Raw genomic sequence first — 27,915 nt, 5'->3', positions numbered from 1 at the left:
GTCAAACGTATTGTTTTCATCTGTGTTTTGGCCGCTGAAGTTGATTTCCGAATAAATTTTGCAGTTTTTAACGATATTGTTGCTGTTGCTGTTATATTTATATTAAAAATGCAAAAACAATACGAAAAGAACCTACATTTTCGTAAATAAAGCGTTCGATAGCGTCAAGGGTTCAGCGAAAAAGTCCGCGGACGTATAAAAGTTTGACAGCGTGTAAGGGTTAAGGGAAACCGTTTTGGCATTAATTTTTTCGTTTGCGCTAGGGTTTTCGCCCCGTGTGGCCACGGCTATTTAGGGGTTTTTGTTGGCGGATATTTTTTTCGCCAGCAACTCGAGCAGAAATATTCGAGCAATTCTCGAGCATTTTTTCGAGCCGCTCACACTCACGTTTTATCGCGCTGTGAAAAAGGGAGAATAGAAAGAGAGAGAGGGGAAAGACATTTAGAAAAGTAAAGTTGTGCCGTGAGGGGATTGGCGCCGTGGCTACGGGACAGCAACGGGATTTGTTAAATTCTCGAGTGCAGATAAAGCTAGACTTGGTGACTAACCTACCAGAAGTAAAGAAAAAGTGCCCTTAACATCACCGTACCGGGTGCGGGCGTTTGAGGAAGCCATTGCCCATTGCGGAGGAATCGAGTCATCAGTGGTAGAAGAGATCGCAAAGGAAAGCAAGAGCGAGAGCGATGCTGTCCACAGCAGGCAGAAGCGAAGCGGGTTCCAGCAAGTAAGTTCGGCGACACTTTTTGTCGTGCACACAACAGCAGAAGCAACCTCGACCGAAACGGCATCCGGAACAGATCTGATGGGATCGGGTCGTTCGTTCAGTTGAACGCTGCCCTGATGATGACGATCACGGCAGTGACAGCGACAGCACCATCAGTATCAGCAGAAACATCATTACACCTCCTTCCATCATCGCCATCAGCATAATCTTTTTCCGCATCGGCGTCGTCGGTCCAGCTAGGAATCAGAGCCAGGACTGCTGAGCCAAATTGAAACACCGGAAGCCAAACATAGCGTTTAGCATCAGCAGGGATCCTCCGGAAGTATGCAGCAGCAGCAAACATATAGAGAAACGGTGAGCGTGAAATCCATCAACAAACAACCCTATCCATTCCTTCTACCAGCGTCCTCTAGGTGGACTAGATGTGTTGTACCGTAAACCAGCAACAGTAACCGCACTGCTTTCGAATATCAGGGCAGCACCAGCTGCCGCAGTTCGAGCTATCGCAATATTCCTCGAATATAATGAAGATACGCACTCGCGGCTGTTAGCTTTGCGCTATAATAATTGATGGCCTTCGCGTTATCAAACATCGTTCGCGGGGTGAATGAGTTGTGCTAAAGTGTGAATGCGGTAAGGCAGCTGCGTGTGTGCTAGCGCGTGAACGTTTTTGTGCGATGACATGCATGCATGCGAGAGGAGTAGGAGGGCTACGTGAGCGTTATATGATCGACTCTTTCACGCACGCACGCATACATCTTCAGCGAGAACATCGATCGCATCTGCAGTAGCAACGTAGTGTAGCCTCCCTACGGGGCCTGCTGCTTGGCATAAGAGCTGATGAGGATATTTTTCAGTCGACGATGGGCAAAGGGATACACACACACACAAACCAAATCCCTTGGTTAACATGGAGTCCTTGCTTTGACAACCATTGGTGGCACTTTGATGGAAGGTTTCTTTGTGTGAAGAGAACGTGGTAGATCAAGAGAGAATGAGAACAATAGTTTCTACCCTTTAAAAAGAATGACAAAATTCGCTCAACTATCGCAGCACATATGGCAGCAGTAATGGCGTAAATGCGGATGCACTACTGGGATGCAGCTGTAGTAGCAGTGGTAGAAGTGGTATGATAGCGACAGTAATAACGTAGTAATAGTAGAAGTGTGGTAGCAGTAGTGTTGGCAGTTGTGGCACAGTCTCTTACAAATGACCAGCCATTGCCTTTGGTGCGATCTTATGTAAGTATGTGTAAGTGAGCGAGCGTTTCCGAACCGACAATGAACGAACTGCTCAACCACTTCGCGGTGTCACCACTCCTTCACTCCCCTTCGCCTAGATCAACCACACACCATTGCCGCCGTCGTTTCATAGTGTAGAGCAATGTTGAGTGGTAGCGAATTAATCAATGCGTATGTGTTTGTGATGTTCGTTCTTCCCGATACAATTTTCACAATTTTCAACCGCCCCACCCTACCTCCAACACCACCATTATGGGTTGGATCGTACACGTAATAGAACGTTGGATTGGATTCCATTTTGCTCTGAGAGAGCTACGGAGCTGAGTGCTACGTACTGAATTTCTTCCGAATCAGTCAGCCTGTCACTCATACACTGTCGCTCGCCGTTACCGTGCCTATTTGTATGAGTGAAAGGGTGGTTTTTAATTCGGTTCACTAAGCACGCGCACACTAACACACACACACGTCGAAGAGGGCTTAACTCACTTTACAAACAATTGTATTTGAGCTCAGCCGAGCAGCAGTAACAGTGAAGTCTGGGAAGCGAAGACATTAGAGTTTATGTTGCTTAGTGGGTGCGTGCAGACAAGTTACACATATATTTGTGCTTGTGTTTGTGCCGGAGGTGACAGGAACAACGGGAGAGCGACCGACCGACCGAGCGAAAAAAAAACGTACGTGAGCGTTATGCTCAAGAGAAGATTCTTATGGTATGTTCTGCCTGGCCCGGCAGTACACTTGCCTCAATCCTTGTCGTTGTCGTCTTAGTCATCGACGGGCGTGCGCCATCTTTTTTAAGTCTGATCCGCGTGTACATCGTTGCTTGATGCATATTTCATGCAGGAATACGAAGAAAATGTGATCATATTATAAGGGAGACTAAGCGCTGTAGTGCGTGACTTGTGCCTGTGCCTGCATGTGTTTCTGTATGTATGTTTGCGCGTGTGTGTTGAGTATTGATTGTGTGTCGTTTGGTGGTGTGCCGCTCTTTTTTGTAGTGGTTCTTTTCCTTTTTCTGTGTAAAGGGGATCGTGTGTGCGTGCGTGCGTGCGTGCATGCGTGCGTGTGTGTGTGTGTGTGTGTGTGTGTGTGTGTGTGTGTGTGTGTGTGTGTGTGTGTGTGTGTGTGTGTGTGTGTGTGTGTTGTGCCATGAGACACTCATCAGACGGCAGCACAGGGTGACTTCCACCCCCTAGACTAGAGCATGTTGCGAGTATGAACAACTTTCTCTCTTTCTTTCGCTCTGCTGCTCCTGTTGTATTCGTCTATAGTTTCGCCAAATCCTCACCCCTTTCCACGTCTTCTCTCGTCCGGTCATGGTACAATTCCATCCCTTTCTCCTGCCATTTTAGAGGTGGTCCGTCCGTTGTGTGAAAAAAAATCTGAAAGGCGTGAATAGCTCAAAACAACAGTAATGAAATAATGATGTTCTGAGTGGGAATTATTGACGATGGAATATCGAGGGTGTAGGTAAGCGGCGATATTCGTAGGACCAATCCAATCGAAGGCACCCCTCCATGCTCTACCCTTGAGTATGCCAATCCAACCAATCCAATTTATACAGGAAAAGCAGAGGGATGGCGATTGCGATAGCACGAGTCAAGAAGAATAACGCATAACGCAATATAGTACACGCATAGTTGGAAAACAAGAAAACACAGAAGAATACGGTGAAATAGAAGAAGACGACCAAGAAGTTGGTCGGTGATAGCGTACCAGTCAATCACCTAATTCAACCAATCACCTAATCAATCAACCGTCAAGTCGAGTCAACCGCGTTGGTTATAGGGCGCCGTTGGTGGAGAGAGGGGTCTCAACCATTCTCACTCTCCCTCCCTCAAAAACCTGAGTATGGAATACTACATGGAATAGTTGGAGCAGTAGCAACTTCTTACCGTCCAAAAGCCAAGAAAAACTGTGAGTCATCAATCGTTGCAGCTGGTGCAATCGTCCCTGCTGTTGTGCAGATGAGAAGAAAATGTATGGATTGGAGTGACCCATAGATAAAAAGGAGGATCATTACGCATGCTGCTTCTAAAAACGCGTACGTGGGCGCACGGCTGTGTGTGTGTATGTGCGTGTAGACGCGAACCATCCCCTTCTCCTGTCGTAACCTTCTTTGATCATCCACCGCCGAACGATGCAGTTTTCTTCTATGCCTCGGTCCGCCTCTGGTTTGTATCTCGTCGAAGTGAAACAGCCCAGACAAGGATGGTTTTGCGCTTTGGGGGGTGGTAATCGAGGAGCTGGCGGAGTCTCTCTTTCTCTCTCTCTCCCTCCCTCTCTCTCTCCCTCTCTATCTCTCTCTATCTCTCCCTCCCTCTCTCTCTATCTCTCCCTCCCTCTCTCTCTCCCTCTCTCTCCCTCCCTCTCTCTCTCCCTCTCTCTCTCCCTCTCTCTCTCTCTCACACACACACGCGCGCACGCACGCACGCACGCACATGTCCACACACATCAACATACAAATTTATACACGTATAGTACATACATACACGCATATACAAAAAAAAATTATATTTATATATATATATATGTATATGTATATATACATATACGTACAGATCTTAGTATTCAACCAAACTACAATTTTCGACTCAGCTACTGAAAAGGGTACCTACTTACGATATTTTTGGACGTCATTAATTAATTTTTCTTCAAATAGCGCATTGGCACGATACTTTCAAAAAAGCAAAGCATATATATACATCTATATATATATATATATATATATATATATATATATATATATATATATATATATATATATATATATAGGCCGTAATCCCAGCATCCTCGGGGCTGCCTCGAAATGTTGCGAGAAACCGCATTTTTGTATGTGGCCTTCTTCTTCTCTACTCTTCAGCTAAACCATGTTACAAAAAGAGTTGCGATATTACCTTTAAACAGAAACCAAATATTTATGACACCACCCTTTGGTTGCGCCCGCGCGCCTGCTTCACAATTTTAGCCTCGCAAACAAGCTTTCGACGCCGCATAGAGGACAGAACGGTGAACGGCTTGTACGATGTATGCTTTTCGATTTTAATGTAGGAAAGGGCAACGTAGGCAATCAAGCCATGACATAAAAAGGTTTCGTTCAGTATGCTCCAAATGCCACAGTGCTGATTGCAGCACGTGCGCGAATGCGAGTTCGTCAGCTGTTTGCCAAACGTAGTTGCAAAGGCATCACTTCGTCGTTTGCTTGTTCCCGACCCGGTTCTGGTGTGCGGAACCTCTGTCTGAGACCATTATTAGATGCGTCTTTGCAGGCAAGCTAGCGTTGCGTTTATGCGTCCCAGTTTGACTGCTGCAAAAGTAAAACCTCGCGAATGACTGCACGAGTTTGATCTGTTCCGATCTGTTGTTTGTTGTCGGACGGTTAGAGACGGATATCACGAACAGAATGCTTTATTGCTTGTTTTTTTCCGTTCAGCTCCGCACGCCCTCAGCCGGATTTTTCATTCACTGAACGTTTTTCGAAACATTTCGCTAATTCACCTTGTCTACCTGCCCCTTAGCTGCAATGTTGCCCGTTTCAGCACCAGCAGGAGTGCGTCCTGTGGATAAAGCATGTCCAGAAAGCCTCCAGTATGCAGTAAAATAACTGCGTACGTCCGTAAATACGTACGTTCACTCTGTCCTGTCTGTGTGTGTTGTTTGCAAATGCTGCTGCGTGTGCAAAGTTAATTCGGAATGCATAGAAAATGACAAAGGTTCGTGAGTTTTGTTCGCATCGTGGAGTTGTGTTTCTTTCTGTACCCCCGCTTTGTATTGGAATTCTTTCGGGACCCTTTATACGTGTATCATTGATATGCGTTTGCCTTTACTTCTTTTTCTGTTTGACTAAAGCCATGTTTTCTCTCTCTATTTTCCAGGCAGCATGCATTTCCAGACAGCATGCAGCATCATTTTCCAGGCAGCATGCTGCATGAGTAATGGTATGAACAACAAGTTACACTGTTGGTGTCGAGCAACCTAGCAGTTGTGTAGCCGAACGTAGCACATAAACGATCAGATCTCAACTCGGTGTACGTGTGTGTGTGTGTGTGTGTGTGTGTGTGTGTGTGTGTGTGTGTGGGTGGGTGTGTGTGTACAAGTGTGAACTGTCCATTCGATAGACAATTCAATTCTACTTTAAGGTAGCGTGTATGTGCGTACAGCAAAATCTTAAAGAAGGTACGGTACACACAATCTGGTCCCACCCAACCATAGAGGGCTGCTAGAGGGAAGAACCGTGTATCGAGCTGTACAAACGAAGACGGCGAACAGTGTAGATTCTCTTCGGAAGGTACAGCAGTACGGGGGTTCTAAGCCCAACCGGCTGAGACCGACGAACTCAGGCGCGATTGGTGCGAAAAAGGAGACGAGGACATTTCGCGGAAGCGGAAGCGTTCCGTCTTTGTTACTGCAAGTCTGCCGTTCGGCAAATTCCGTCAGTGTGGCGGCAGGGTGGGTGGCCCGGCGCAGGCAACGGGCTCAGGAGCTGCTGGCGGTGGTGGTGGCGGCGGCGACGGTTGCGATAGAAACCCCAGCCCGCCATCAGCAGTGGAGAGTACCTGCGGTGGCGGCAGCAAGGGAGTTAGAGCGATGGTCGTGTCATCGTCAGGGCATGGCGGAGGTGGTGGGGGAGGCAGCAATTCTGGCGGCAACAGTGCCGGCAGCGGTGGACATCAGGCGGGCGGATCTACACGTAGCAACAGCCAACGGTTGGCACTGGCTACCCCCGGTACGGGAATGACACCGAAAGAGCTTTCGGACAACGATGATCTCGCCACTGGCCTCGTGCTCGACACGATTCTCGGATTTCAGACGCACAAAATGAGTCTCAAGTACCGACCACTGAAGGCGGACAAGGACGAGATCAAGATGATTATCGAGGAGTTCATCCGAACACAGAACTATAGCAAATGCTATCAGCAGCTTCTCGCTGGTAGCTGGATGCCTCGCTCGGTGCTGAACAAGAACAAGCTAGCCCTAAAGCGGCTAGAAACGCACGTAAGTTGCAAGCGCGTCTGCTAATTATAACGCCTACAGTCGATCCATTCTACGTTCCAATCTTCCTGGTTTCCTTTACAGATCTACCTGTATCTGCGTGTGTTCGACCAGCATTCCGGATTCGTGATTGAACCGTGCTACCGGTACTCGCTGGAGGGTCAGAAGGGAGCTAAAATATGTTCGACGCGTCGATGGTTGCGGCACGAAAAGATCGTGTGTCTGGTCGGGTGCATTGCCGAACTTAGTGAACGCGAAGAAGCGATGTTACTCCATCCTGGTCGCAACGACTTCTCGGTCATGTACAGTTGCCGCAAAAACTGTGCCCAGCTGTGGCTCGGCCCGGCCGCGTATATTAACCATGATTGTCGGGCCAATTGCAAGTTTGTGCCGACTGGGCGCGATACGGCCTGCATCGAGGTATTGCGTGACATCGAGGCCGGTGAAGAGATCACCTGCTTCTACGGCGAGGACTTTTTTGGCGACAACAACTGTTACTGCGAGTGTGAAACCTGCGAACGGCGCGGAACCGGTGCATTTATGGCGCGCGCAGCCGAAGCATTCGCCGCGAGAGGTCTCTTCGGTGTCGGGACTGAAGCAGACCGAACACTGATTGTAAATGGTGCGGTGAGCTCTCTTATGAACGATGGCACTGGAGCAGGCTTGCGACTCCCGAATGCCATCGATAGCATTGCGACTGGTGGAGTCGGAGTGAACGGAATACCGATCGGCTCAACGGTGCGCTATCGATTGCGCGAAACCGACAATCGGTTGAATCGCATGAAGAGCAAAGGTATGGGGGTTGGTGGCACCGTCTATAGCAGTGTTGTTAATGCAGCGGCCGTCGGAGAGGTGATGGGCAAGGTGGCGGGTCTCGGTAGAGATCCATCGCTCGGACTTACATTGAAGGAACTGCGCGAGAAGGGCATGACCAAGTATGATGCGGAAATGTTGCTAGCCCAGCAGAAACACCACCAAACCCTTTCGTATTGCCCTGGAGCAAGGGGAACCATTAGCAATATTCGCAACAATACCAACAACAATAACAGCAGCACCACCACCACCACCAGTAGCACTAGCAGCAGCACCAGCGCAATAGTCAATGATTCGCTCAAGAATGATGAATTGCGCGAGAACGCAGCGATTACCGAGGTGCGATCTACCCCTGCCGCTCAACTAAAACGCGCCACACGAGGTAAAACGTCCACAAAGTCTTCAACGACAACTAAGCAGCAAGCGAATCTAATGCGAAACAGCGCAGAGCAGCGAATCAACAAAACACGTCGCCATAGCACGCATGCCAACCTTGCTGTCGACGCTATCGAAGAGAGCCAGCTGAAGCAGAGGAAGGAAAGCATACGTGATCGAAGAAAAAGCTGTGCACTACCATCCGCTGCTACGGTGGAAACGATCATTGCCGACGATTATGACTACTATGATGGCGCCTACTCGCAGCTGGACAAACTGCTTGCCCTTGATGCCCTTGATGACGAGCGTGCCATGGCAGCCTACAAACTAGCCTACCAGCAGCAATACAACTCGCCGAAGCGCCTCGAAATCGGACAGAGGCGTGGTTTGCGCGAAAGAGGTCAGCAGCGGCGCCAACGAAAACGTTCAACCGACGAATGTTCGCTCTCGCTGGTGGCGGACTCGATTGTGCCGGATGATGTCAGTCCTCGCGTAACGCGAGGTATGCTTCGCCAGCGGGAAGATTACGGAAGCCGTGGTAGCAGCGGCGGAGGAGCCAGCAATGATCTGCGAGTCTCAGTGATGACAACGCCCGCTGATCACGGTACCATGGCGGAAGAGAAGGTGTCGCGGCCTAAACCGAAATCAGCAACGTCTAGCTCGGCTTCCAGCAATGGCATTGTCACCCGCCGGATGTCACGTTGCCTGGGTTTGCTGAATTCGTCTGCAATTTCGGCCACAGATGGTGGTGAACATGATGTTCGCGATGCAGCGACGACCTTGACAGCAACAGCACCGATGCCACCAATATCGGTTGCTATCGTATCCAATTTGGGTAGCCGCATCGTAACACGCCGAATGTCACGCAGAAAGTCCTTGGCATCGTCCGGTTTGGTTGGCGGGGGTGAAGAAAACGACGGCGTTGCCTCTTCAGCTGCCATAACAATGGCAAACCACAGTTCTAATCGCGGTAACCGACGAAAACAGCATCTCCATAAACGCAACGTCGACGATGAAGATAATGGGGTTGGGAGGAGAGCGGCGGAGAAGGAGAGTAAAAATGATCATCATCCGATTGAAGACGACTGGATGCGGAAGCATAAGAAGAGGGCATGCCAGACGTCGACCACTAGTGCAGCGGTTGTGATGAGTTCCGAGCGCCATTTTGCAAAACCACGGCAGCGCAAGACCGCCGACACTGTAACTGACGCTGGCTGTCCTGTGACCACTGCCAGCCACACTGAGGGGACTGTTAAGCGAAATGAGATGCAAAACAGTGCGCGAGCAAACCTCGCCAGCAGATGGAACGATGACAACGAAGAACAGCAGGAGAACAACGATGGTGATGCCGATGATGATGAGGACGATTTGTGCTTGTCTGAAATTATCCGTTCAGCGAGAAACCATACGGTCACATCTAGTAGCGATAGTAATACAAAAGGAGACCTAAAAAATCTTTCCTCCCGAGTGGGCGATCCTCAAAAGGACCGTAAGCTAGCTACCACCCGATTCCCTGGCACTGCTCATAAGCAATTGCACGTGGCAAAATATTCACCTGAGAACTTTGAGGGCAGCTACTATCTGCGGCAATCGCAACAATCACCGTCAGTACAGCAGCATACCGTAATCGAGTTGGCGTCATCCATACCATCGCAACCGCCCGGTAGCAGCTTTCCGTCCCCGCAGCAACCAAAGCAGCAGTGGCCGACTGTGACGGATTCGGTGCTCAGTACACCGGAGCGACGTGTGAAATTGACGCTGCGAATGAAACGGAGCCCGGTGATCGATGAAATCATTGAATCCGGGCAAAGTCTGGGCGAAAACAATGGGACGAATGCCTGTAGCTTCCCACGCGAATATGAAATCTTACGCACAGAGGGCATCGGTCGAGAGTTTGATAGTGATTCGGAGGAGGAGCAGGCTTGTGAGAGACGTAGTCGGCCACGAAAAAAGCGGCAACTGCAACTTGATGAACAGAAGACAGAGCAGAATGGTCAAGTGCAGCATCAGCAGAAGGCTGTAGTGATCGAAGGAAATGAAAAAAGGGAAGAAAGAGAGCAAGATGAGTTGGCGGAGGACGAGGAGGATCTAACATCGTACAGCAGTAGCTGCAGCAGTCGTATGTCACAAAAACACTCGAAGCGCCACAAAGCATCAAAGGAAGCACGCCGATTGCGAAAGCTGGAGAAGCGCGAGCGACGCCGTCAGCTGTCTTGCTCCTCCAATCTTTCCTCTGTCACAGCCTACAGCCAGGGTGGGTGGCCGTACAGTGACGATGGACCGCCGGGTGCCCATGAGACCGATCAGTCCGCGTTTGTCCTATCGTCCTCGTCTATGAACACGCGTCGCGCTGTCAATCAAACAATTGCACCTGTTTCACTTCCAAAGGAAAGTGGCAATAATCAACCGGGTGTCGTACCGTTATTCCGTAACGGCTTGCGTTCGTCCTCTAGTTTACAATCTGGCCCTATGATGGTTCCTCCGCAATGGCGTGTCGGTAGTGTATCGCCGCCTCAGCCAAATCCACCACAACCCGCAAAACGGTTACGCTTAATTTTGCGCAACGAAACACACACCCGAGACATACCACCGACGGCTGAAGCGATGGTACAAAAAGCTGATTTGCCAACTGTTGTGGCGCAGCAGCTTGAAATCAGTGAGACAAAATCGAGCCGAAGCCGGCGCCATAGCACGCATGCCAGTTTCCTACTGTGTCCAACTAGCGATTGCCAGAACGGAGGTCTCTCGACTATTTCTACCGTAGCACCGAACTACAATACCACCCCAAACACAAGTTCGCTCACTTCGCTCAGTTCTAATAATGCGAGCGCAAAGGATGAAATCGAAAGTGGAGCTCACCATGATTCAAATCAATCCATTGTCACCGCTTCGTCTCGACGGCCAACTGCGCTTCAGTCCACGACGGACCAACAATATAAAACTGTAGCCCCTTCGCAGGGTGATGGTAACCTAAGTCAACCAGAACCAGTCCTTGCGGCCTTATTCCAAAACAGTTCAAGTCCATTAGCACACCTACAGCGCCCTTCGATGGATCCTCCAGCCGGGTGTGTGAACACTGCCTCAACAAAACGTCTCAGTACGCCCCATGTGAAACGAGAAAGGGTGGTAACGGTCAAATCAACCCAAGTCCAGCCAGATCTTCTACTTCCGGTGGTAGCCAAGGCTAGAACAGAGAAAGTGCAGCAAGATGAGACTTATGATTGTCAGCCCGGGCCTAGGAAGAGTCGTAGCAGGCGCCATAGCACGCACGGTAACATCCTGACAAGTGCATCAAGTGACAGCGATAGTGGCGAAAGTGAGGTCCAAACAAGAGCGAACGAGCAGCAGGCTTCATCGAACGCAAAGCACGATGCGGGTATCCAGCAGCGTACTGTTAGGCGGCGAAGCTGTGGGGTTACCTCCGTGTCAACGTTGACGATGAATCATCATGATGCAGGGACGCAGATTGACAGCAACTTAGCGGTGGAACGAAATGCTTCTACCCAGGCTAACCCGCTATCGGTAATGATACCAGCGCAAGGATTAGACCCAATGGTCTCATCCACTCATGTTTCCACCTCCCGCAATGCGATATTCATCTCAAAGCGAACATTATCCAAGCGTCGGATCACACTCGACGAGGCCAGACAGTTGGTGCATGCATGGAAGATGAAATTGGATCACCACAATACGTTGGTGCACGATGGTGATGATAAAGCTATAGTCCCTAACTCTGGTGCCTTGGGGACTAGCCAGGAAAGGGAGAACCGATCGGAAACGTTAATTTGCAATACTCCTGGCGTAATTGTGTGTCACGTTACTGATCGTCGTGACCCTAGCAGCAGTATTAATGGAGTTCTTGCGCCGGTAATCTCTTCACCACTCCAGTCGGAGTCGTCCTGCTCGTTGACCCCAATCATTGGTGATACGGCTGGATGCTCTTCCAATTGTGCGACAGAGAAGGCCGCTATCCACTCCGGCAGTGGTGCTCTGCTAAATCTGGCTGTTTCTAACCCTTCATCTCTACCGACGACGTCAACACGGCCGTTACCAGCCAGGCTTAGGCAAGTGTTAGAGCAAGGCCTATCATTTGCATCCAACCTTGCCGGGAATTTGCCGGTTCTTCATGATAATCGATCGCAGGAGAAGCAACCACATGTGATCACTACGAGAAACAGCAGCAACAGCGGTGATGCTAGCACGAACAGCCCAGTTGCGGATAACATTTCCACCTACCTCACTCAATTCCAGCATCGATCCAAGCAGCCAGCTTTAGCCTTCCAGCGAAATGGGCACTCTCCTTCGATGGAAGTGTCTGTCGTTGCGCCCAGCCGCATGCTAAACCATGACAATGTTCCGAAAAGCATTAGGCACTCCTCCCGGTCCGAGTCGGTAGTACCCTTGCAGATGCGACCCAAAATGCGTTCGACGTTGCCTGAAGACATCATTGGTCGAATCTTGGTGACACTGGTTCATCAGCAGCATCCTGTGCTGGTACCGTACATCCACTTGCTGCAACCGGCATATCAATCGGTTTGGCAAAACGGTGGAACACTAACGGATACTGCATGTATCAGTAACAATTTGTGTAGTATTCTAGGTATCGTGCAAGTTGGAACACAGCCAACAAACTTGGCTTGCAGTCCGGCTGATGCAGCAACGGCAGCGCAAGATGATATGATCGAGCAGATATTTTTGCGGTTGATCCGGCAGCAGCATCCAGTGCTACGACCCTACGTCGGGCTGCTACACCCGTATCATCAGAATGCATGGCGCAACGGTGGTCAACGAGCAGTGGCTACTGACGGTGGGTTAAAGGTGAGGTCTAATAATTCCTCCTTAGCTACGCATCAGGGCGAGAGCACAAATGCAATCATCATCTCAGATGACGATGATGATGATCAACGAGATATAGTCTCACGAAATGTGCAAAATGGTGGTACTAGTTCGAGGGAGGCTACTACCATGAGCGGATCGATCCAAGAGGACGGTAAAATGCACAGTGGCAGCAGGATCCTTTTGAACGGTATGACTCTGCAACCTAGCAAGGACAAGGCTGGTGAGCAGCAGCTATCGGTGCAGGATGGTATTGAACCGCCGTCTGCGATAGCGAATCCGATGCCGAACGGAGAGATGCGAAGCCGTATCTTGCTAACGAAGGCCAATGGCAGACCGATGCCAGATGCACGTTACCAGAGTATCTGGCGCACTCCTGCCCAGCCCGGCGTCGCCACTTTTCACTGATTACGGAGGAATTCCAGGGCTCTTATGACCTTGTCGGTCTAGTCGATGATCGATCTCACTTGTCAAGCGCTAATTGTAATGGCTTAATGACCTTCCATCTGACGGCACTAGCACACATACCATTATCGTACACTACACAACCATGCCCTTCCTCTAAGCCCCCCACCCCCCCCCTCCATTATCTCGCAAAAGTGCATGGTGTAACCATTGTATTTCTGTTGGTCGGATATAGTAGTTCAAGGTGGAATCGAATAAAGCAAGATCTGGGAAAGATGGAAGGAAAGCATTTCTCGGCATATTCCAGCTTACGTAGTTCCATGAAACTTACACTCAAAATGCACACACATCCACGCACACCTCGATGCCGTGCTGTATAGGTGGTGCTTCATGTGGTATACCCCCACTCTCAGCCTCACCACTCTTAATTTCGTTTTTAATGATTCAGCTAAATTTAGTCACCGTGTGTGGCTTGCGCAGGCAAACTTTTATAAGAGGGCACATTATATTTTAAAGAAAGGATGATAGGAAGGGCGGCGAAAGAATGGACGTTTTCAAGGCATTCAAGCCTTACGTGTTTGCGTCTCTGTAAATGTGTATTTTTATGTATGTATATGTGTGCGTGTGTGCGTGCGCGCTCGCGTTTGTGTGTGTTTGTGTGTAGGTGTGTCTTTCTCATAAGCAAAATGGTCGCCTCGAAATGCTATCGTTGTAACTATAGCGTTTGAGCGGTTATGGTTTGTTTGAACGCCTCTAGAACTCGAGCACATGAGTGCAATAGCGATACTAGGAATTACAACAAACGTACCGATAGCGGTCTGTTAGTGCAATAATTGCTTAGGGATAATGCAGCAGGAAAGCCCGTGCTACTAGTAGTCGGTTGAATGAGACATCAGACATACAGATGTAGTGTATCCAGTAACATAATTTACCTGTGCTAAGTGTTTAGCCACCACGACTTGGCGATCACCTGCCTTCTGCCGCAAAGTGGAGACCGGCGAAAACAGACAATCCAAATGACGAACTGAAAAAACAGGTTGGAAGCGAATGAGAAAAGCACGTGTGGGAAAAAGTGTGGTAGTCGTCTGCTAAACGCATCGGCGAGCGCTTTTAAACCGGATGAGGCGGGTTTTACGGGCTCGATACTTCATCGCTTACAGTTGGAGCAATACGTTTGGAACGTGAGTTCTAATTGGTGTGCGTGTATGTGTGTGTATGTTGATTCCACAGATTATTCTGGTCCCCACCCCTCCTCCACCTTAATCGCCTTGCATCCTCTAATAGTTTTAGTGGTCGGCCTTCCATTTTCGTAAGGTGAAATAAGCTGGCTGTTATATGTATGGCGCTGATGCAACATGAATAATCGCGACAAGAATTGCGCGGAAACACAACTTCGGTGTACAGCGAGCATACTAGCGAGAGTAGATAGTTTAGGATGGATAATGGAAAAGCAGCAGCAGTAGCGTTAAGTCAGAAACATAGTTACTAAACACACATGTAACGATTAGTGTAGATCTGGTGATCGTAGCAAAAATTTGACTGCCAGGTACGTGAGCAAAATGCGCTTCACTAAGGACAACGGAATAGTAGTAACAGAGCTGAGAATGGGAGATAGATGAAGTGAAACCGATAGAATTATAGGGATTTAGCGAAGAACATGGCTATCGATGGCGGGTGCGCACTGGTGATCATAATGGCCACCACAAACGGCACTTAAATCGAACTGCATGGTTTTGTGATATGAACAACAGCTTGAGATAAAGGATAGAAAGAAGAGAATAATTTAAAAAAATGGAAAACCCCAAAAACTACAGAAAATGTTTAAAAATATCTGATAAACCATTGGTTGGGATGCGCCAATAAAATCATAAAGAAAGCGCTAGCAGTGAAAGAGAGTGAGACGGACATAGCAAGAGTGTATGTATGAGTGTGTATGTGTGTGTGTGTGTGTGTGTGTGTGTGAGAGAGAGAGAGAGAGAGAGAGAGAGAGAGAGAGAGAATACAGAACGATCAAACAACTTTGGTACGGCGAATCGATGTGGGTGGCCATAGCCGTGGAGGAGTCATATGGTTATGGAGGTAAATTATAAAGGAAAAAGTAACAATAATATTATTGTAATACACGTAAACGCATATATTCATGATTATAAACTATTTTAGTACTCCTACCAATACGCACGAACTTATAGCTATGATTAATAAAAAAGAAACAAAATCCGTAAACAGAGTGCCGTAACGGTTACTTCTATTACAAATACAAATGACAGCGACACAGTGGAAGAGGGGTGGGGGGACGGTTCTAGGTTGTTTCAGGAATAAAAGGAAATATTCAGCCTTCGCCCGTTTATTCGTATGAGGTTACATAGTACACACTACAACATTTAAAGCTTGTTAGCGGCCAAGAGATATCGATTGACATCGATGATATAGTGGTTCGGTCTCAGCAGGCGATCAGGTACCTCGGGGTGATGGTATATCACAGGCTTACCTTCGGAAACCACGTTGATCATGCTACCCCTAAGGCGCGGAGGGCCCTTAACGCTCTTTCGGCCATCATGCGTGGAACGGGCGGCATCAGGCTACTAGCCACCGTAGTCACTTCCGTATTGCGTTACGCGGGTCCTGCATGGGCAGAGGTTCTGTCGGGGCGTAATCTGGTCGCCGTTAAACCGTTTACTGGGATTAGGGTTGCCGGAGAATTCCGAACCGTATCCTCGGTGGCAATCAGTGTGATTACCTGCATGATCCTCGTCGAAGAGGGCGGGGAACGCTACGCTGGTAGTGGAGGGCATTCAAACGGAGGCGAGACGAAGGTCGCTGCAGCGTTGGCAGCGAGAATGGGAAAACAACCGGTACGGCTGATGGACGTATCGTGTAATTCCCAATCTCAAGAGATGGCTGCCTCGTAGGCACGGTGAAATCAACCCCTTTCTCGTCCAGTTCCTATCAGGACATGGGTGTTTCAGGAAGTACTTTCACCATATTCAGCGTGCGGCGTCGCCGGACTGCCCGACCTGTGTCGGCGTCGTTGAGTCCCCGGAGCATGTCCTGTTCGTTTGCCCAAGGTTTGAGGACGTTAGGGCAGAGATGGACGATGGACTAGGAGGAGGGGTATGGATCGAAATCGTGATCCAGCGAATGTGTGAGAGCAGGGAGGCTTTCAACACCGCCAGCAACTGTGTTGGCCGCATAATGGAGAGGCTACGCGTGGAATGGTGGGAATTCCAGCGCTCTCAGGCTGCTGGCAGGGACCAGCAGCAAGTGCAGGGCTAAAAGGGAAACAAGCGGATGTTCCTCGGACATCCCCGTGGGCTATTCGGCGACCCGCGCCAACCATAAGATCCACTGTGGCGTGGAAAAAAAGCATGTGCTTAGGCACTACCTTTTAGGGGCTTAGGCACGGTCCGTATAGATTTGGGAGGAATGTTTTTAGGAGTAACGAGTATGTAAAGTGGGTTGAACAACGTTACTCCAAAAAAATCGTCGCTTCAGACCTGTGTTTTCGTGGTTTAAGTGCTTTGGCACTGCCATCCTTGCTGCGAGTCATCTCGAAAGAGGCACACAGTAGTAGGGTGGTAACGGGAAACCAAGCTAGTGTTTTAGTGGGTGGGAGTCCCACACTGTTCCTGAGGGCCTTCCTTAGGTTCATGCTCTAGTATTCCATCTAGTTTGTTAAACGAAAAAAAACACACACACTCTACCACACACGCGCATACATAAATGGAAACAGGACAGAAATAACAGAAAGAAACAGCAAGGCCCAAAAAAGGAATCAAAAGGTAACTATCCATCTTTAGTGCCCTGTCTATGGAACTCAGCGTAATTGAGTAAAAATCACTTACGTAACAGAAAGAAATAAAGAAAGGTAACGGAACCAAACATCAAAAGGCACAAGGCTGATGAAGCAGGGAAGCTACAAGCGAGAACTGATTACAGTACAGCGCAAGCAGCGGATATTCCAAACCACGGTTGGATGATAAATCGAAACGCTTTCGGGGCGCTCGACGCATCAATAGCAAAAATAACTCGTTGCCAAATTCTGGCTCCTCTTCCTCCTCCTCCCCTGTGCCGGAGGATATAACGAGTCGTTGCAAAATCCTTTAGTTAATTTAATGCTAATGGGTCGCTTAAAATAATTAACCCAGTCGAGTGGCCCTGGTCCGACCCGAGACTAACGCGAAATTACGATGGCCAATCGTTATTGATTTGGCAGTCGAGCCCGATCGTCTCATGGCTATCGTCGCCCATTCTGCGCTGATTCACGGATTCAATAAATCAGTCGACGGGACACTTCGGTTAGTCGAAACGTAAATTTCAATCACTCTGACATTGATGTTGATGTGCAAGCGGGGATCGGAATAGACGGACTAGGAAAATGTCAGCCGAGCGTCGACCTTGCCAGTGCTCCAACCGACGAGTGCTCAGCCTCCATCGCCGTTCAGCGAATGTTATGGCTTCCGGAGGACCTGACCTGCAATACTGTGCAGGACATTCGAGGAAGCGTTCACGCGACGCACTTTGACGCAGTTATCATGCGCGTCACTTCACGAAGAATGGCTGATAACGAGAGATAGTGGTGGGAGGGGGGGGGCTGTTTTCGAAAAATGAAGGAAAAATGTGTAGCATGTCGATTTGAACCGGACCACCCAAGCCAGGGCCCACCGCAGAAGGACACTCCGCATTGCACGTGTTATTAATAGCTTCTGGGTGTCGGAGGAGGGCGTCTGCTACCGGCTAGATATTTCCCATCGCGGGGTGGCTAATAATAAATGCGTGTGGTAGTACATACAGCAACCATGGATTGCCATGGTTTGCCCTGTCTTGCGAGGGAGAGAGAGAGATAGATAGAGAGAGAGAGAGAGAGAGAGAGAGAGAGAGAGAGAGAGAGAACGAATCTACTCGAACTTGTTGCTGGTTGCTGCATCTGCGGTGCCCACTCTCCTCCCCTAACCAGCATTCATAACTCTCTTTCTCTGTATTACCTTTCGTTGCTGATGTTGTGCTCTCTCTTTCTCTCGTTGATGGTGATAAGGACCTAACAGATTGGGGAAATGGTGCGCCTTCAGTATCATATGCATAGATCGTCATTCGTATCACTACACGGTTTGTCGCGGCTACTGGGGGAACATGAACTGTATGACCGGCTAAAACTGCCCCCCCCCCCCCCCCCCCCCCCCTTACACGATTCATAAAAGAGATCGCTACCAAGTGGTCCTGGTGCATAGCAACGGCAAAAAAACTACAGATTTCAGATTCATTCCCTTACGGACGAGGTCAGCCTACCGTGGGGAGGACCTACCGCACCCACCACCAGAGGGAGTACCAGGCTGGCATTGTTTAGTACCCCTTCTCCCACGATATTCACATATACTACGATATCCTTTATCACGTGCTAATATGTGCGTGTGTATATGTTTTTACATTACATCCTTTCTTCCTTACTCTCTCTCTCTCTCTCTCGTTCTCTCTCTCTCTCTCTCTCTCTCTCTCTTTCTCTTCCTCTCTCTCTCGTTATCTGTTTCGTGCGCACGCTCTGTGGCTTTGTGTAGTGTTAGGCCTGGGACCTAGTAGCCTTTGCCACACGAGGCGTAAACTTTTTGGCATTAATTTTTACGTTTACGTTAGACGCCTCGTGTGGCCAAAGCTAGTGGTTCGTACCTTGGCCGCCACTGAATTCGGGTCGTCCCCAAGTATCCTATACTTGTTTCGCACACTTGCTCACACATGCACACACGCACTTGCAGACTCGCGCTTATTGGTGGTCGCTGGTCAGTCCAGCGGGTCCACTCCGTATCCGCATGCAGCCCGTGACGGTGAGTATTCAAAGGGTGCGGGGAAGAGGGCGGTTTCCCAGGACAATGGAATTCTTGAAGGTTCCTGCCTAGTCATCAGTGTGTGCGTGTGTGTGCTGAGTGTTTACAGCATACAGCAACCACCTGTTCCGTGTCAGACTGTTGGTTTGCTCGTTTGTTGATCTCTTTATTTGTTTGCTTATTTTGTATTTGTGGTGAATGTTTCTGGCGAAGTGAAGCATGTCCTGTAGTGGCCCCGTAAAACCATTAAAGTGATAGAAATAGAGAGGGAGTTAACGAACGAGCAACGGCAGCGAGACGTTGTCACGCGTACTAAAGCGCTCCACACACCGGTTGCGGAACGGATAGTTGCGTCCGTTGCGACTCGTCTCTATAGGGTCTACACTACCACACTCAAGCAATTACCACACCCAACAAAATATTTTACACATATTTTTGATGTAATTTGCTTGAGTGTGGTAGTGCAGACCCTATTGAGACGACCCGTAACGCACGCAACGTTCCGTCTCGCAACCGGTGTGTGGCACGCTTAAGTGCCATTATTGCGGAGAATTGTGGTAAGTCGAGAGAGAGAGAGAGAGTGAGAGAGAGAGAGAGAGAGAGAGAGAGAGAGAGGAAGAGAGAGAGGAAGAAAGGAAGAGAGAGAGGAAGAAAGGAAGAGAGAGAAAGAAAGAGAGAAAGAGAGAGAGAAAGAAAGAGAGAAAGAGAGAGAGAGAGAGAGAGAGAGAGAGAGAGAGAGAGAGAGAGAGAGAATGGATGCATCGATTGGAATCGCGTGAAAGGGTGATATCAGCAGACTATGAAACCAGACCAGCATCCAGGGACAGTCAGCCAGCCTGTCTGGAGCCGGGGTAACCCAGGGACACCCAGGATGCGCAGCTGGACACTGCATCTATCTGGCACGGCATGGACTGGTTGGTAACCGCAACCAAAGCCAACAGCCGGACCTAACTTGTCGCAGATACACATACGCTAGTGCTAGTGTACGTCAGTGGTGGTGTCACATGGTGTGTGGATTAGAGCAAAAATCGGTATCATCCGCAGCATCATAAGCGGAGGAGCTGGGACGGCGCTGGCTATAAATATTCGGTGAGTGTTGGCGCTGCTCGCTGATCGACGACCCACGGAGTAGGTAGGTGACCGCAACAAAATCCCGCCAGCAGGGCAGGACCCTCTGTGTGTGTGTGCCAGTGGTTCGTTTTTCGGGCCGGTCCGGTTTGTTTTATTATCGTTCAAAAACGCGTTGGCGGCGGCGCTGGCAGCACCGCGTTGGGTCTCGATCACGGGTGACTGTGCGGGCGGTTTGGGAGTGGTTCCGCTGTGGAACGCCAATCAGGGTAGCCTCACTCGCAGGTTTCGTACCTCAGCTGCTTCTGTTTTGCTATGTCGAGTCGAGGTCCAGCAGTCGCAGTCGTGCCGTGACCGTCGATGGCTACGCGGCAGTACTAGCTCAGCGGTCTCGTAGCGAGCGGTGGTCGTATCACGCACCAAACCCCGTGGCAGTGACGGCATTGACAATCATAGAGGATCGCCTACCTAGCGGGTTCTTCTGCGGAGGTTGTGTTGGAGTGACTAGTGGTTATATGCGCGACTCTAGAAGAACACAATGATGGAGCAAACAAGTGAGAACGGTAACGAGATGGCCCAGGTAGGTGCATTATTGAATGAGGGAAAACCGATCACCAGCGATCAACCGAGCACCCATCAGTTATCCGAGGCAACCGAGAACAATAGCAGCACCAGCAGCAGCAGCAGTCCAGAACGGATTGCCACGTTCAAACGACTGCTTCTGACGTTTTTGGCGGAGAACGAGCAGCAGCAGCAGCAGGAGGATGGGGCAAGGGTGGAGAGCGGGGAAGGGGAACCACCGTGGGACATCGGAGTGTTCGAAGGGTATGGCCGGGGTCTGGTGGCCACGCGGGACATTGCCGTGCACGATCTCGTCTTCGTCGACCGGCCGATCCTGCTGGGACCGCGCGTCAACAACTACGAGGTGATCTTTTGCGCCAGCTGCTACCGGATCCTGAAGCGGCTGCAGCTGTGCAGCGGTGGTTGTCGGTTGCCGATCTGCGCCCGGTGCGACTATGCAACGAGCCCCTCGTCGGCACACCGCGCCGAGTGCGAGCTGATACAGGGCTGGCAGCCGAAGGATGCGGGCCGTTACGCGAAACACATCCTGTACGCACTTACCTCGATCCGTGGGTTTCTGCTGTCGGAGCGTGATCGCTCGATCGTGCTACAGATGGAGGGCCATCCACCGCGCAAGGAGATGACGACCGAGATCGAACAGCTGCTGAAGGCCGGCTACTTCGGGAACCTACCGGCCGACGGTACCGATGTGCGCTACCTGCGCCAGCTGGTTGACGTGCTCAACACGAACGCATTCGAGACCAGTCGGGTGGTGGTGGATGAGGACAACAACGACCACGAGATCATCCTGCGCGGCCTGTACGTGCTCGGTGCGATGATGAACCACTGCTGCCGGCCAAACGTGCGCTACGTGTTCGACGATCAGCTCCGGATGCGAGTGTACGCGTCCCGGCCGATCCGGGCCGGTGACCAGATCCTCAACAACTACTCCAATATCCTGTGGGGCACCCAGCACCGCATCATCCATCTCTGCTTCTCCAAGCACTTCCTGTGTATCTGCGAGCGCTGCAAGGATCCAACGGTAAGAAAAGAGAAGGGAAAGAGGGTGGGTGGGGAGGGAGAAGGGGTTCCACTACACTATTTACTGTACGGAAGGGAAGGGGCACAGCTCTGCGCACGTGACGCAGCGGCCGTTTTGCGCGGACGAGTCGTTGACGAAGCGTAGTGACGTGAGCGGTATGTGTTTTGTGGCGGCGGCGGCATCTGGTACTTGATACCCCCACCAATCGGGCGGGTGGATTCGTCTTCGTCGTTTTCGTCGTAGTGGCCGTGTTTTGTTTTTGTTTCTTTTGGCATAATGTCGCGCACTTCCCTGTTGCCCCGCATGCTATTTGCGGCCGGTACGTAGACCATGCCAGACCAGTCTTGTCCCAAAACGTGCTGCCCGGATAGCTGTCATTTGGGGGGTGGGGTTGCGACAGGAAATTGGAATCCTGGTAAAATGTCTCCACCATCACCATGATGCGACCCCGCGAGATACAGATCGAAATCGGAACCAAGAAATGCGAGCTGCGAACCATCGCCGGACACCCTGGGCTCTAGGGTCTGGTACAAATATATTTATGGCCGCTTGATTGACGGTGGCCGATTGGCCAGCTTAGGAGCAGACAGACAGCAGACGGGGTTCATGATCACAACACAAAGGAACCCTACTCGACCTACGGCATTCGTATCTGTTTCTCTCTTTCTCTCTCTCTCTCTTTCTCTCCTTCTCTCTCTCTCTCTCTCTTTCTCTTTTTCTTTCTCTGTCTATTTGTATGTTTCTATATTTGGATATTTCTATGAGGAGTTTTTAGAGCAAATGACTCCACACCATATTTCCTTCCGCTGATACGCCTTCTGCTCATTCGCGTCCTTCGCGGGCTCAACGGCCTGATGCTCATGCAATGAATTAGCAGAGAGTCTCTAGTCTCGTCACCCGTCTTTTCGCAGGAGTTCGGCACGTATCTCGGGGCGCTCAAGTGCGTGCGGGAGCGATGCGACGAGGGTCGGCTATTGCCGGTGAACCCACTCAAGATCTCGTCGATATGGCGCTGCAACCGGTGTGACCTGAAGCTGGACAATATCAAAGCATCGAAGATTCAGGAGATCGCGAGCCGGATGGTACTGAACAATGCGATCAAGCGTGATTCGGCCCACATTATCGCCTACCTGAGCGAGCACCTGGTGCGGTTTCTGCTACCGACCAACCAGTTCACCGTTGAGCTGAAGCTGCAAGCGATCAAGAAAATCCGGGGGGAGGGACGCCATCCGGATGAGCTGCGTGCCAAGGAGCGCTACTGTCTGGAGATACTGGACCTGCTCGAGCGGCTCCGGTATGGCGAGTGCTTTATCAAGGGTGTCCTGTGCTACGAGCTCTTTGTCACGCGCGTCACGCTGGCCGCACTGCAAAAGCAGCAGCAGCAGCAACAGATGAACGCTAATGGCGTAAGTGTGGTCAGTGTGCCAGTGTGACCTTGTCCTTCATTTATTTCTTCCTCCTCCTTCTTCTCTTCCTCCTCCTCCTCCTCCTCCTCCTCCTCCTCCTCCTCCTTATTCTTCTCTTCCTCCTCCTCCTCCTCCTCCTCCTCCTCCTCCTCCTCCTCCTCCTCCTCCTCCTCCTCCTCCTCCGCCACCTGTTCTTTCTCTTCTTTACTTCTTATTTGATTTGATTTATTGGCATAACAATAAAAAAACTTTCTCTTCTTCTTCTACCTCCTCCTCCCCCTTCACCGTCTTTCCCGGTTCCACATTCAGCCCGCCTGGATGGACGAAGCGAATCTCGAGTGGCTTCGGACGGCCTGGCAGATACTACGCCCGAGCGGCAATCGGCCTCGGGATCTTCACAAATTAGTAGTGACCTACGAAATTGAGTGAATCGGCTGCTTACTCCTGCTGCCAAGAAGAGACAAGCAGACAAGCAAGAAAAAGAAGAAGAAAAAGAAGAAAAAATGAAAAAGAATTATAAAGAAGCGGAAGAAGATAACGATGCACAAAACATATCGACACCTCACAAAAATGCTCACATTACGGCCGATGGCGATGGGGGTGAGGGTTTCCGTGTGGCATTTGAGAATGGGAGTTGCGTCATGAGGGAAGCCCCCGACACGTTTCGGTTATAGGTTTCGCATGCACCGCACGCGCACCAGACTAGGGTGGTTAGGTCTCGGGTAGTGTGAAATGGCGGCGCCTGGTAACTTGTAATTTTTGTGTTTTTTTGTTTTTGGTTTTAACGTGGGTTTGTGAATTTCCTAAGCCCATCAAGTGTCAAGCTAATAAGCAACCTTTTATTGATAGTCCACAAAATTCACTAGAGTCTCTAGAATTTATCATACACTTTTTCGTACACTCCAAGAGATTTTTTGCAAACCTCGAATGAATTTCGCCATCGACAATGGTGAAGGAATGGTCAGGGCCTCCAGAGTCAGGGTCCAATGCCAGTTTACGGAGTGATATGGCTAGGGCAGCTAGGTAGGCAGGATATAGATAAAGACCATAGATAGGCATACATATCTGTAAACGAAAACAAAACCGGAGGAGAAGAGAGAAGATTCAAATTTCAAACAGAAATGCGACAAAGGATTCAAACAAACGGAAGTGAATCCGTAGCTCAACGCAGACGGCAGACAACATAAGAGAGAGAGAGAGAGAGAAAGAGAAAGAGAGAGAGAGAGAGAGAGAGAGAGAGCGAGACAGAGAGAGTAGCAGAGAAGAAGTAGGTATCGCACCGAGCGCAGACGCAGACAGAACCAAACCAAACAATTCGATTCGTTCCATTGGCGTGCCACTGTGTAAACACGTATGTGTGGATGCGATGTACGCACACTGTATAGGACTACGTTTCGCACGCCACTGTACGACTGTCCGCCCAAAACCCGCCAAACGCCAATATATATATATATATACATATATATATATATATATATTGATATATATATATATTGGCTCGTCGAAAAAGTCTTTTCGTATTTTGGCAATAGGTGTCTTTGAAGTCGTCTACCTCCACCGCTGTTTATCACATTATCTCATATAATCCGGGGACGTTTCGGGTGACATTTTAAGTGTCATTTAGTCAAAACAAAAGTAAATTTGGAGAAGTTTCAAAAAAGTTATAGTTGTTCAGAAATGTATTACAATAATGAAGAAATTCGCTAGTTTCTTTAATTATTTTATAAAAAAGGGAAGAATACCACGCAAGTAACCATGAATTGTCTGTGGAATTTTATTGGACTGAATTAACATCTGCGATTGTTTACTGAAATGGAATGAAATCGAACCATTCATGAAGGAAATGGTAACAGGAGACGAATAGTGGATCAAATACGACCAAAATGTGCGAAAAAAAATCATGGTGCAAAAAAGGTGAAGCTAAACGGCCCCAAAGCCAGGATTGACGCCGAAAAAGGTTATGCTGTGTGGTAGGATTGGAAAGGAATCATCCATTATGAGTTCCTCTAGCCTGGCCAAATGATTGAACATACTCTTTGCTGTCAACAAGTGATGAGATTGAGGCAAGCAATCGAGAAAAAACGGCTAGAACTGATCAAAACAGAGGGCATCGCCTTGCATCAGGACAACGCTAAACCGCACACATCTTTAATGACTCGCCAAGAACTTAGAGTACTTGATAGGGAAGTTTTGATGCATCCACCATATAGCCCTGACCTTGTACCATCGGAAAACTACTTATTTTGTTGGATGTAAAAATCCGTTGATAGAGTAATGCTTCAAGAGAAGCATGTAAAAAATACGTTTCAAAGTTTTTCACCGATAACTCACGGATTTTTTACACGAAACGAATAATTTCTTCAGCCGAAGAATGGGAAAAGATGGCTAACTAATATGGAAAATATTTGGTAAAATAAAATTATTAAGAAGAAATGATCAAAAGTCATTTGAAGTTTGATCAGAAATACGAAAAGACTTTTTCGACCACCCAATATATATATATATATATATATATATATATATATATATATATATGTACAGTGTCGGACATAAGTTAAGCAACTGAGTCAAGGTGTATGAAAAAGTGTTCAAAATTTTAGTTTTCAACTAAACTGTACAATTTCCGACTCAGCTACTGAAAAGGGTGTCTATTTACGATATTTTAGGACGAGTTTAGTTCTTTTCTTTCTTTGAATAGCACATTAACACGATAGCTTCAAAAAAGTATTGTTTTTTTCATGTGACATAAGTTAAGCAATTGCACTTCCGTCCTTATATATGCTAAAAAAAATTAAGTAACTGGTTATCTACAGTGACCGGCATAAGTAAAAGCCCACCCCTTGATTTTTGTACATTCTTGACTATAAATCCTACATTTTCTATAGTAACCGGCAAGTGTAGTGGTTTTCTTAAAGCTTGAACATTTCTCTTTCAGTTTCACTAGCTTTCATCTCGATTGGATGGATAACAATTTTTTGATAATTGTTTAAATGAGAGATGGTCGATCACAGTTGTGACAAAAGTAAAAGCCCACTTACAATGAAACTTTCTTAACAATTAATATGATGCACCCTTAGCCCGGACATCAAGTTAAAGGCGTTTTGGCATGCCGTTTACATGATTTCAGGAGTGTTGTGGATCATTCTCGTTTAATAACTTTCAAAAATAATTGTTTTTGATAGTAACATAATTCTTAATGATTTTTTTATCCAAAATATCCCACAAATTCTAAATCCGTTAAAAGCCTAGGCTTTGAGAAGGCCATTTGAGAAGGAGAATGACACGGGAACATTAAAAAATATTAGTTATTTTAGCAGTATGTTTAGGATCACTGCCCTGTTGCATAACAAAAGTGCTTTTAAATGGGTCTATTCGTACTGAACCTATCAAAGAGTTATTTAGGGTGTCAACATAAATTCGCCCGCCATAATACCATCATTTTCTTTAAATTGTCCACAAGAGTCATGGAAAATCCACCCCTCAACTTCATACTACCACCTCCGTACATGATTATGACCGAGACATTACGTTCTTGCGAGCCATGGTTTATTTTCCGCCGATTTCTTTCGTGATAGTATATATTAAATGTTTCCATTTATGATTCGTCAGACTATAGAACATTGCTCTAGCCTTCTTTTAGCTTGGTTGCACATTTCCGGGTGAAGTTCTAACGTTTAACCATATTTTTGGCTTATAAACGGAAGACTTTTAGCATACGTACTCTTGTACTCATGTAGAGCTTATCTAATGTGACATAGTTTGCTCCAAAATAGACAGTGACAGGGTTTTCATGATGGAACAGATAGTTAATTCTAACGATTTCCTAATCTCTGGAATGGTTTTTATCATTTGTTCGATCATTCTTATCGTCTTCGTCTTCCTAGAACGTCCGTTTTAAAATCTCATTTGCTGTTCTGATGAACATTGGTGATTAGTCATGATGGCATAAAGGCGTCCCCTACTAATAATATTTTTTCTGCTAATATCTGTTGAGACACATGGTTCAATCAATGCTGCATAAGAAGATTTCAGGCATTCAACGATTTTTTTTTCCTCCCATACACCCATTTCTTTTGCGAAAACCCGTGCGCAATCGACTTACTACTGGAACTGCTACGATTGATGGATTAAATTACTGTAAACAATAATGAAAGGGAACCTAAAACTTTAAAACAGATGTAAACTAAAGGCCCAATAAAGATATAGTAACCAGAGGGCTTTATTAGAGTCACAATTATATTTTTTGCAAAGTGGTCTTTTACTTTTGTCACAACTGTGATCGACCATCTCTCATTTAAACAATTATCAAAAAATTGTTATCCATCCAATCGAGATGAAAGCTAGTGAAACTGAAAGAGAAATGTTCAAGCTTTAAGAAAACCACTACACTTGCCGGTTACTATAGAAAATGTAGGATTTATAGTCAAGAATGTACAAAAATCAAGGGGTGGGCTTTTACTTATGCCGGTCACTGTATATACAAATTTTAGCTCGCGTAACGCTCCGTGTAACGCGGCATTGCGGCCAAACGGGCCATCGCACGATGCTTCTGAGCACTGCATATGATGCGTCTGGTGACGGGGATGACGATGATGATGGTGGATGATGGTGGATGATGATGATTTTGCCGTAAAAAGCT

At 48.3% G+C, this 27,915-nt stretch overlaps 2 protein-coding genes across 10 annotated transcripts; both read left to right on the top strand.

Annotated features, from left to right (window-relative positions):
* The first annotated feature begins 82 nt into the window (after positions 1-82).
* Positions 83-16,205, top strand: LOC125948410 (uncharacterized). Of its 7 annotated transcripts, none has more exons than XM_049674417.1 (4): positions 83-724; positions 926-1,078; positions 5,841-6,960; positions 7,042-16,205. In XM_049674417.1, the coding sequence occupies exons 3-4, from the start codon at positions 6,553-6,555 to the stop codon at positions 13,387-13,389; spliced, it is 6,756 nt and encodes a 2,251-aa protein (XP_049530374.1). In that variant the 5' UTR covers positions 83-724; positions 926-1,078; positions 5,841-6,552; the 3' UTR covers positions 13,390-16,205. The 7 variants fall into 7 exon arrangements, with proteins under 7 accessions (XP_049530374.1, XP_049530365.1, XP_049530419.1 ...); XM_049674462.1 differs by lacking the exons at positions 83-724; positions 926-1,078 and adding exons at positions 2,181-2,639; positions 3,318-3,882; XM_049674408.1 differs by having other exon boundaries at positions 83-1,078; positions 5,845-6,960.
* Positions 16,206-19,658: 3,453 nt separating this feature from the next.
* Positions 19,659-26,163, top strand: LOC125948816 (SET domain-containing protein SmydA-8). Of its 3 annotated transcripts, XM_049675281.1 has the most exons (4): positions 19,659-19,756; positions 20,244-21,870; positions 22,782-23,285; positions 23,586-26,163. In XM_049675281.1, exons 2-4 carry the CDS (start codon positions 20,806-20,808, stop codon positions 23,703-23,705), a joined length of 1,689 nt encoding a protein of 562 aa, XP_049531238.1. In that variant the 5' UTR covers positions 19,659-19,756; positions 20,244-20,805; the 3' UTR covers positions 23,706-26,163. The 3 variants fall into 3 exon arrangements, with proteins under 3 accessions (XP_049531238.1, XP_049531247.1, XP_049531229.1); XM_049675290.1 differs by having other exon boundaries at positions 19,659-21,870; positions 22,782-23,276; XM_049675272.1 differs by having other exon boundaries at positions 19,659-21,870.
* The last annotated feature ends 1,752 nt before the right edge of the window (positions 26,164-27,915 follow it).

This window comes from Anopheles darlingi, chromosome X (genome assembly GCF_943734745.1).
Source record: "Anopheles darlingi chromosome X, idAnoDarlMG_H_01, whole genome shotgun sequence".
Taxonomy (NCBI): Eukaryota; Metazoa; Arthropoda; class Insecta; order Diptera; family Culicidae; genus Anopheles; species Anopheles darlingi.
The sequence above is the reverse complement of the archived record's forward strand: the minus strand, read 5'-3'. Positions and strand labels throughout refer to the sequence as shown.

Excerpts from the sequence above, each read along its gene's own strand:
- LOC125948410 (XM_049674417.1), top strand. The coding sequence starts at position 6,553 with ATGGTCGTGTCATCGTCAGGGCATGGCGGAGGTGGTGGGGGAGGCAGC. Across the intron at positions 6,961-7,041 it reads TAAAGCGGCTAGAAACGCAC|ATCTACCTGTATCTGCGTGT; the intron begins GTAAGTTGCAAG and ends TTTCCTTTACAG.
- LOC125948816 (XM_049675281.1), top strand. The coding sequence starts at position 20,806 with ATGATGGAGCAAACAAGTGAGAACGGTAACGAGATGGCCCAGGTAGGT. Across the intron at positions 21,871-22,781 it reads AGCGCTGCAAGGATCCAACG|GAGTTCGGCACGTATCTCGG; the intron begins GTAAGAAAAGAG and ends GTCTTTTCGCAG. Across the intron at positions 23,286-23,585 it reads ACGCTAATGGCGTAAGTGTG|CCCGCCTGGATGGACGAAGC; the intron begins GTCAGTGTGCCA and ends TTCCACATTCAG.